The following is an 11,141-nucleotide window of genomic DNA, read 5'->3' as shown; positions in this document are numbered from 1 at the left end:
GTAGGGAGTATAGGTGGAGCAGTTAACTTACCTGGCTAAACAATATTTAATTACCAAACAACAGGGTCAAATGTGATAGAAGGCAGAAACCTTTTCTCAAGAAGGAAAAGAGAAAAGCTTATGCAGAACAGTACCATTTCAGCATACAGAATTAGCACCAAAAAAGCAATACATCAAAATGACGTAAAAAATAAAGGAAACTTGGCAAAACTATACCCAAAAGGTCAAAATGCAAAAGATGGACATATTTGATCTCAAAAATTAACTGAATGCCCTGTCCTGTAAACATCTAACAGACTGAGAAAAAAAAGTCAATGCAAGCAAATGCCAGTTAAATTATATTTATTATATAAAGAGATGCTATAACTTGATATGAAAAAGAAAGCAACTCCAATAGGTATTACAAGAGCAAAGACATTAACATTTGATTAAAGAGGAACAGAGCTACTGAAAAAATGCAAATATTTAACCTAATTAATAATTAAGGAAATAACTGAGATGCTTTTTCTTATTTGATGCACGAAATTATTACAATTTCTACTTTTTCTATTTTCTAAATGTACTCAAATGTGCTATATTAATAAAAAACTGAGTCATTTAAAAAAATAGGAAGTATGAAATTTTCTGCCAGTGCAGAAATCATGAAAGCATTAAAATGAAAAGGGCAGTGAGGCTCAGATCCCTTGAAGCCAATTCCTTTCGTTTTGGATCCTGAGATTGTCAATAACAAGGCTGTTTCCGATTTATACTATGACAATCTCCCAAGTACAGGGATATAAATGTTAATATATACGTAAATGTATGTATGTAAACTTTTTCTTCAGGCAGGCAATTATTCCAGGGAAGTACCTCTTCAGATTCTTCAGAATCACTCACTTCAGAGGACTCATGATTCCTTTTGCTGATAAGGTCCCATTAAGATCTCCCCTTGTAGTTCTCAACTAGGAGGGATGCCTTTGGTATTGAAGAGGCTGAAGATCTACTTTAGTACTGCCTGCAAGACAACAGTGTCCCAAGCTTTCTATAGCTGGCTTCTTAGGGAATCTGAAGTTGGTCCTGTCCTTGAGACATAGCCAAAAGGACATTTTCTGATGTGATGCCAAAAGTACATCTTCCGCTTGCTCAGATCACAGCCTCAAGATGGATCACACAAAGCTCAGAATGCACACAGGCTGGAGCAGCACCAGAGCAACCACCTCAAATCAAATAATCATGTCAGAATAAGTTGAGAGACTGAACTTAAAAACCTGCAGCTTTGTTGAGCATGCTTTTGTCTTTTTCATAAGTTTTACTGAACACAGGGGTGGAAAGTAGCAGAGCCTAAATTTACTGAGCAAAAGTAATTGTCTGAAACTTGAACTCTGCTAAATAATCTGTATAAAGGCAACTCTACAGAAAACAATATACAAGCAGGAAAAGTTAAGTTTCATCTGTAGTAACGATTCAGTCAAATGACAAATTCAGTTATTAATAATTTAATGTTGAAGTCCTTATCTACATCACTGCAGTAAGACTACATAGACATTTACTCTCTAGTAGTGAATTCCCATTTGAATAGAAATAGTTGCTATGTAGAAGAGTTTAAATTTACAATTTCACTATAGCTGAAGTGCCAATCAATTTAAAAATTATATATGTATATACATATGTATGTGTGTGGTAATTTATTTTCTCTCTTCCTCTCCCCAGAAAAGAGATATGAAACCCTGACTTGGGGTTTTACTATTTTTGAGTTAGTATTCCTCCAGTCTGCTGAAGAACTGCCACATATTCTGAATGTACCCACACAACCTGGTGAGTCAGCAGCTATGTCACAAACCGTGAAAAAAGGGAAGCAGCTAATAAGGCTTGGCGACCTTTTTTGTTTATTATTTTAGGTTATAGCAGGCATCCTCCCTTTGATGTTTTGTAGTCAAAGATGAAAACTTTCAACTTTGAAGCATAATGAACATAATTATACATTTACTACAATCACTTACACTTTGCCTTACACACCACCACAAAAAGATATCTAACAATCATTTTTCTGCTTTTTACATTGTTAAAATAGCTATGTTGAATACATACATTTGCAGAATACATTTGTTAACCATTTGATAAACATACTAAGCCAAACAATACAAATAACATCAATTACCTTTTTAATCTAATAACGGTACCAATCATTGTAAGAAGATACAACTCCAGGGAAATTATGGGATCTTCCTTGATGCGCTGCAAAGGTATTACACCTTGGTCCTAAGAATGATCTGAAGGTGCTGAAAGAGGTGATTCTCTGGAAGGTGACCCAGGATTTTCTTCAGGTGGAAAAACTGTGAGAGTACAAGCTCGAATGCCACCAAGTGATTCTGGAAGGTCAAAAACTTTATGCCATTCATCCTTTTCTGGGTCATATTTCTGGACAATTTCTACCATACAACGATTATTCCAAGAATATCCACCTACGACATAGATTTTATTTTCAAAGACAGCAACTCCAACATCACTTTGACCCCTTAACATGGCAGCAATTGGTGTCCACTGGTCAAGGGTTGGCGAATAGTATTCACAGCTTAGAACATCATCATAATCACTTGTTCCTCTGAAGTGATTACCACCAATGACATAGAGCTTGTCTCCAACTGTACACATGCAATGCAGACCTCTGACTGTAGTCATTGGTGCCTTCTGTGTCCATTTGTCTGTATCAGGGTCAAAACACATGAGCTCATTTTGGAAAGTGTCATGAGTAATTCCTCCTGAAATATACATTAAGCCTCCATACACTGTTCCAGCATGGCCATAGTGGGGTTCACTCATTTTCGCAACATAGCTCCACTCATTCATTCTTGGATTGTAACATTCTACAGTGGCCAGCTCACCAGCTGCACTTCGCCCACCAACAGCATACAAATGTCCTTTGAGGGCGCTCAAGTGAAAAAACGTGCGCTTTTCATTTAATGATGCAACCTGCATCCACTTATTATATCGAGGATCAAATCTGAAAACTGTATCAACAGCAGTTTTTCCTTTTGTATCATAATTACTTTGACCACCAACTACATAAAGAAAGTTCCCAATGACAGCAATGCCATGCTGATAACGAGGAGCATCCATGGGGGCTAAAGATCTCCACTCTTGAGCCCTCTCATCATACATCCGTAATTCTTTACTGACAACCAGCTGCTGCCTCAAAACTCCTCCTAATGTAACCAAGTGTGTCGAATCAGATCGAATGGCGGTTCTATCTGACTGCATCACTGGCTGCATATATGGCATCATTTGGTAATTGCTAGCTTCCAAAAGCAAATTCACACACGTATTGTCCGTTCTCATGAAATCTACTGTCTGCACATAATTAATGAGATCCTGTGGTGTCATCAGTGGAAATCGAATATTCTTCATTAATTTTGCTGCATAATCCATCCGAGGATCTTCCAACCTTAGCCAGCGACAGGCAGCCTTAAAGAGCTCAAGTTCAGTACAGTGCTTAAGACTATTGCTAGAAAGCACGAAGGCAAGCCGTTCAAAAGGGAGTTTTAGAAACTCCCCAGTACTCAGTAAGGCAGGAAAATTCTTCAGAATGAAATTATTGACATATTTATCTACTTCTATAAGATTGTAGGTGTTAGCAATTCGTCCAACTTCAACACAGTTATCTAAAGAGACTCCTGAAATAAGAAACACTTTACAGAAGTCTAAAACAGGCAAGATTTGCAAAAAGCTGGCAGCTTCAAGAGTGTCCTGAAGAGTGTCCATATTAAGAGAAAGCTTTGCAGTATAAATAAAATCAATTATTTTCTTCAGACCAACTTTGTTCACCCCGTGAAGCTTAATGCACATTAAATCCTGTTCTTTCATTCCACCTGTGAACATAGCCTTGAAGTAATCACTAGCGGACGCCATCATAGCTCTATGAACAGGGAAGATTTCATCTCCATCACCTGGTACCAGAGTCACATCACAAAGCAATCCTTCTAATCTAAGTTGATCAAAACCTTGCAATACCACCGAACTGTGAGTATTGCTGGTAAAAAAACGTGTGGTTCCTGCCTTGCAAGGCTGTAAATGGGCGGAGACGCCCATTTCACCGTTACCGAGAGACACTTTCATGTGAACGCCTTCCTCTTGCACAAAGACGTATGCCGGACAAAGAGGTTACGGCCGGAAAGCTTCAAAGGAAACGAGGATGTCCCAAGAGCAAGAGAGCTCGCTTTCCTTATCAAGGGCAAACTGTCACTGCAGCACGCCTCAGAGCACAACAGTCACACATTGAAAATTGTTCTGCAGCTGGCCCACAGAGGGCTGTGGACCTCAAATCTGACTACTATGTAGATGATTCATCACCTGAGGCAGTTAAGTGACCCGGTTCATCTGGTCCGGCCTGCGCTGCTCTTCTTTCCGCAGATCTGCGCCGGGCCAAGGGGGAGGTGCCGCCACGTCCTGCGGGCCGGCGTCTCGCTCGACGGCGAGGGCTGGCACCTCAGAGAGTGGCCCGCTGCGCCCTCCGCTGCCCTTTGAGCGTCGCCGCGGCTACCGGCCCGTCCTGGAGCAAGGACCTGGAATACGAGCTTGGGCCTGGAACACGGGCCGAGCCCCCAACGCCGAGTCGGTCCTTCCGGAAAGGCCTCGTCCCAGGATCCCCCGGGCTAGGAGCGGCCGTGGCGGCTACTGCGGCTGCGCAGCCGCCCAACCTCGCCAGTGGGCGGGCATGTGGGGGATGGGAGGATGTGGGCGGTGCCTCGAGGAGGCGGGGTTTGGGTCAGGCAGGGCTGTGCAGGGTGGGCCAGCGGGGTATCTTCAGGGTACTTTGTATGTGGTATTATTAAATAGGAATGGGTGCGCGGATATTATTTTTGATATAAATCTTTCACTGAAGCTGAGCTGTTCCTCTAAATGAATACTTCGAGATTTACAATTCTTGGCGTCTGCCTTTTGGGTAACAATGAAATGCAGCTTTTCTGGAAGCTGAAGCCTGGCAGAAGGCTTCCTTTGGGGAAAGATGCTTTTAGTTTTCCTCTATATTACAAAAAAAAAACAAAAAACTTCGTTAATTCTCATCCCACACTGGGAATGCCCTGGCAGGTAAGTGGTTAGGACTGGGCACTTTTACTGCTGTGGCCAGGTTTCAAATGCTGGCTGCAGAACCAAGATCCCTCAAAATCCTCAACCAAAAAACAAAAAAAAACAAAAACAAACAAACAAAAAAAAAAACCCTATCCCACACAATTTAATAGACACTTCAATTATAACTCTGGGTATATATTTTCAAATTTTAATCATTTAAAACAGGTGATTTGCCTCTCTTAAAATACCAAATTATGACCATGCTATGTAAATAATATAGGCTGAATTTTTGCCATGCAGCAGAATTCCATCAGTAAATTTTTCATGCTTTTGTTTTCCACTCACAAGTTTTTAAATGGATAAACAATTGTCATTTGTTCCTGAATATATACTTCCTTGTTCTCCAATGTTATAGACTCTGAGTACAAAACTTCCCGTTTCGGTATAAATCCTAACGTTAGAATGTTGCTTGAAGACATACAAAATTTTTTTCCAAAATAGTGTCACCAGAGATGTTTTGAAAAACTACAAATTGGCACTTTCCATTGGCACTTGCCATCTACCTCTACAAGGATTAAATCACTCCTGCTGTTGTAGCTGCTGACCTTCAACACCACCTGATGAGTGTTCAGAGTTGAGATCAGAAAGGAGGCCCTCTTTTGCTCTGGAAAAACTAGCAGAACAGGTCTTCAGATAGATGTTTTCAGGAGCTGATTTTAGGAGCACAATTCTGCATCTCCTCATATCTAGAAAAGCACTAAATTCCTTCATGGTGATGTCTGCTCTCTTGTGACTAGCAAAGCCTTCTGCAAAAACATGTGCTTGATTGCATATACCCCTCTCTTCACCAAAATCACACATATACAGACCTGTCGGGGTCCAGACCCCGCAGGTCCAGGAACACCCAAGGGATGAGTGGCGTCGGCGAGGAAGAAGACAGACACACACAGAAGGTTGCGTAGAAGAGGTAGCTTTTTTCTTTTTTTAGGATAGCTCAGTTTTTATAGAATGAACGTTACCTCCCCTTTAAGTCACCACACCCCCTTAAGTCACCACATATTACATCAGATATTGGTTTCGTGCTCCTGTCAATATTTTTCTTCCCCATGTTTTCCCCCTATGCATTCATCTAGAACGTTTCCGATTACAGGGTTTTTTTCTTAAATGTCCTGTACATAGTCCTCTTGCCTCAATGGCCTAACATTTTCATTCTAACAAAACAATGTTCTACAAATCTCAGATATAGTGTAAATTCTTTGGACAATAAAACAATACATGGGATGGGTCACAGTAACATGTTTGACATTTCTGAGAATAGTACCATGAGAAAAACCTTGATATTTTTCTTTACCTGAAACCACAAAACCTCAATTTACAATGGTTAACTATTAAACAGCAAAAACACCTCTAAAGCAGCAAAACACCTCTATTAATAGTGAGATATTGGCAGTGAAGTTGGTAAATATAAATCTTCTATTGAAATCCTATGTACCCCATTTCCTAACTCTACAAAAATACCCAAAATATCCCGTGTTCTTTAAAGAAAGGGAAACAACGGACAAATAGCATCAAGGAAATAGCAATAATGAAAACCCTCTCAACCAAGGAGCAAGTAAACTGAAGCAGTATATCCACTTCTAAATCTAAATGCCTCTATTCTTTTCTATTCTAGAACGTTATAATCTTTTAAGCAAGCAGCCAAACTATACCTGTGGCCTTTTCCTTTCTGACTTGATGTTTATGGTAGTGTCCTGAGCCAGAGCAATCATGAGCATTTCCAAAAAAGGCTTGGACTTTTCCAGGGAGGCCTTATTACTATATATTATATTTCCAAAAATTAATAGAAAGCCCAAAAACAGTAAGACAGAAGAAAGGGACATACCAGGCCCCTGGGACAACCTCGAGGGGAAGAGCTGCCTTGCAGGTTCTTCTCTCGTCCCGTGACCTTGTCACGACCTGGGCACGTCCTGGCGGCTCTCGGCACGGACCTTCCCTCTACCTCTTTGGAGCAGCTTCCCAGAGTATGTGAAATGCTATCTCCAGGGCTATAGAGCTCATTTTGCCCCCAATAAAATTTAACTCGCGACTCTTTTTAAGTACTTTTTTTAAGTCGACACTTTGAGTGTATATTTACCCCGCTACTGATCTTTCCCTTAATGGATATTTTATTAACTTACATTTTTAAAACTTCAAATATAGTTGACTAGCATATATTAAAAATTACTAGTCAATTTAAATTTGGGTATATGAATAAATGTATACTTTGACAACTGTTTCCAACATTTTCCACAGTTTGAAGTTATTACTCTCTTTTACATCCTTCCAGTTTCTTTATGTATAAGCTAACTGATGAGAATATAGATATATTCTCTTATTACACTCGCCCTTGTTTTTATATAGAAGATAACATACTATACTCATTGTTCTGCACCCATCTTTTTTAACCTGGAGATCTTGTCATTTACAGAGAACTTTATCCTTTTAAATAGCTGTATTGTTTCCTACTGAATGGATGGGCATTATTTGACTACATTATTTGACTAGTCCCCTCTTAAAGATGGACATTCAGCTGCCTCCAGAGGTCTTTTGTTGTTTCTGACAAATGGCAGCAAGGTCCAAAAGGCTCGGGTCACTGCTATGTTCCATCAGAGGCTTCAGCAAAACTTCAAACTGTTCAGCAGAAGAGGTTGTTTGCAATGAGACCAGCATGGAGGAATTCTTCACTGGGTTTCATTTGCATGGACAAGTCCTGGAGGCCTGCTTGAAGCTGGGGACAGAAGAACTCCCCTGAACTGTGAAAATTCCAGAATGGTTGTGAAAAAGCACTTCCAAGGAAACAGTTTCTCTCTGGAAAAGAAAGAACAGAGCTGCAATACCTGGGAAGTTGTCAGAGCAAGAAATCATGAAATCCTTCTCTTTATTATCAAGCTTGCAAGAGAGTCTAAGAGCTGAGGAATTAGAGGTATGCTCTTAAACAATTACTATGGATGGATACAACTCATCATACTCCCACATGTTAGTAATTTCAAAAGCCTCTTTCTTTCTGCCTTCATCATCAAATAAATGGATTAAATTTGTCAAAACATTTATTGATAGTATTAAACAACTATAAGTAAAAGCATTTAGTTCATAGCAGGCACCAGACAATTGCAGATAATCTTACTAATGTACTTATATACTTAAATATCTATTTTACTATATCTCTTATATTTCAGTATTTTTGCTTGTTTTGTGCTAATTACACAAGTATTCATCTTTTTATTTTAAAATTATTATTTAAAGTTTTACTTTCAAATCTTTTTGCATTTGTTTTCTCTTAAGAAATTTATGTCAAGACTGATTTCACAAACTCAATTAAAGGGTGGAAGTGCAGTTCATTTATTCATTTCAATAAAGTTATGTATCTAAATCACAGGTTTTATGCCTTCGAAGGATTAAAAGGTGACGATGAAGGAAGAAAATGAAGTGCCAGCCCTCTTGGAACTTCCTTTTTTGCTAGAAGGAAACATAAAAGTATTAATCAATTGGTTAATTCATTTGAACTACATTATATACAACACCATACACAAAAGAAAAGGCTCCTGTCACCAGAAACTGGAGAATGCAGTTTCAAGACTCTAAGACTTGACGCTGGATGTACAGTTGTAGAACTTAACAGAGTGCTATGGCTAGAAATGGTAACCTGGGAATTGGGTTATCCTGGTCCTGGAAAGCCCAGAAAGGAATGAGGACTTTTAGGAATAGAGTAGAGAAGAGTAGGACCAAGAACTGAAGCTTAGGAACCTTCACGTTTTAATGTAGGGAAGAGAAAGGAGACTGAAAAGAACCCCGGAATGGAATGCAACACAACAGGATGATAACCTGGAGACAAGTGGTGACGAGAGAATGTTTCAGGAAGAAATACATTTAAAACATGGTATCTTATATTAAGAGAAAATGAGGGCTGGTTTGGCAGAGTTAATTCTGCAGAATCCAGATTGGAGTATACCAACTAAGGTTAAATAGGAGAAAAAGGTTTTGGAGACAGAATAAATAGAAACCTCTTCTGAGATTTATCTGTGAAAGGAGGAAGAGAACTAAGGTAGCACCTGGAGAATAAAAATGTATGTTTCTATTGATATAATTTAAAAAAATTTTTACAAACAGTTTTTGGGTAGATTTCAAGAAACATATGTAGTAGCACAAACCACACAAAATAAATTTTTTTTTTTTTTTTAAAAACTGCTTATATAACAGGCTAAAATATTAAGCATCACTGTTAAACCATTTGTAAAGACTAGTGGGCTAGAATGCCTTTTCATATGCTCTGTTTGCTATTTTTAGTTCTTTTATTTGTATTTCATTTTAAAACATTAACTAGTTGTATACTGTCCTTGTGAATTATGTTTTTGTGTTGTTTGTTAGATGCTCAGTCATGTCTGACTCTTTGTAACTACATGGACTACAGCCCACCAGGCTCCTCTGTCCATGGAATTTTCCAGGAAAGAATACTGGAGTGGGTTGCCATTCCCTGCTCCGGGGATTTTCCCGAACCAGGGGTCAAACCCTGGTGTCCTGCACCGCAAGAGACTTCTTTAACCCTGAGTCAGAGGTTGGGGCTTCCTTGGTGATTCAGAGGGTAAAGTATCTGCCTGCAATGTGGGAGATCTGGGTTTGATCCCTGAGTCAGGAAGATCCCCTGGAGAAGGAAATGGCAACCCACTCCAGTATTCTTGCCTGTAGAATCCCATGGACAGAGGAGCCTGGTAGGCTACAGTCCACAGGGTCGCAAAGAGTTGGACACGACTGAGCGACTCTCTTTCTTTCTTTCTTCAGAGCTTAACTTGAATGGGACACAAGGCAAAAAAAAAAAAAGTGTATTCAGAAATGATTGTCCAAGTAGACCAGAACAATCAGAAGAGATACTCCACCTGGTCTTCTGCCCTATACATCTGGTCGTTATGTTATTGTGCCCCTACCATCTAATGACAAACTAACTTTTCATCAGAATGTTAACTACAAATGGGTGCTTGCCAAGCGCATTTGCCATTTGCCTCCGCAGGGAGTGGGCTTCCTTGGTAGCTCAGCTGGTAAAGAATCCACCTGCAATGCAGAAGACCCCAGTTTGATCCCTGGGTCGGGAAGATCCCCTGGAGAAGGGACAGGCTACCCACTCTAGTATTCTGGCCTGGAGAACTGTATAGTCCTTGGGGTCGCAAAGAGTTGGATACGGCTGAGCGACTTTCACTTTTTTCTGTGGGGATTGAATCCCTTGCTGCTGCAGCTGCTGACCTTTGACACACCTGAAGGGAGTTCAGGTGGAGTTCAGGAATGAGGCACTCTGAGATCCAGGAAAACTGGTGGAGCAGGTCTTTAGATAGCTATTTTCAGGAACTGATTTCATGATCCCAACCCTTGCATCTCCTCACATCTAAGAGAAAGTGAAAGTGTAGATTCTTTACCATCTGAGCCCCCAGGGAAACTCTCACATCTAGAGAAGCACTAAATCTTTTCATGGTGACATCAGCTCCTTGTGACTAGCAGAAAACCTTTCCTAAGATAAGGGCTAGATTGCATGAACTCTCCCTTCACCAAAACCACATGTATTTACCTCCCCCTACCTACCTTTCTGGAGCAGTTTCTCAGAGTTATTTGAGGTGCCATCTCCCAGGTTGCAGTCCTCATTTTGCTCCCAATAAAACTTAACTCGCAACTCTCCCATTGTGCATCTTTTTAAGTCGACAAGAGAAAGAGAAGTACCTTATTTTTAACTCCAAGAAGTAGCTGATCCAAATGGTCCACCTGGGAAGAGTGATTTTTTAAAAAGTAACTTAGTCTCTTAACAGAGCCATATGAGCAGGACTTATTCATTATTTTTTATGTCTGGGGGTTAAAAATAGATCCCATATGTTATGCTACTATAGGTCAAATACCTGGGAAAGCATACTGAGAATTGGATGAAGGCTGCCCCAGGAGGGGGAAATAACTTTGGGCTAAATGACTCACCTTAGCCAAGAGCAGTTTCCAGAGAAGATCTGCATGCATGAAGCATGACACTCTATCAGTAACTATAAAGAATTAGTTCTTAGGCCTTTAAGAGAGATTTGAATGGTGCA

General features: G+C 40.0%; 1 protein-coding gene across 1 annotated transcript; it reads right to left on the bottom strand.

Moving 5' to 3' along the window:
• Positions 1 to 325: 325 nt before the first annotated feature.
• Positions 326 to 4,634, bottom strand: KLHL9 (kelch like family member 9). The gene has a single exon (XM_065908171.1). It carries the CDS (start codon positions 4,090 to 4,092, stop codon positions 2,239 to 2,241), a length of 1,854 nt encoding a protein of 617 aa, XP_065764243.1. The 5' UTR covers positions 4,093 to 4,634; the 3' UTR covers positions 326 to 2,238.
• Between the last annotated feature and the right edge of the window lie 6,507 nt (positions 4,635 to 11,141).

This window comes from Muntiacus reevesi, chromosome 17 (genome assembly GCF_963930625.1).
Source record: "Muntiacus reevesi chromosome 17, mMunRee1.1, whole genome shotgun sequence".
NCBI classification, from domain to species: Eukaryota; Metazoa; Chordata; class Mammalia; order Artiodactyla; family Cervidae; genus Muntiacus; species Muntiacus reevesi.
The sequence above is the reverse complement of the archived record's forward strand: the minus strand, read 5'-3'. Positions and strand labels throughout refer to the sequence as shown.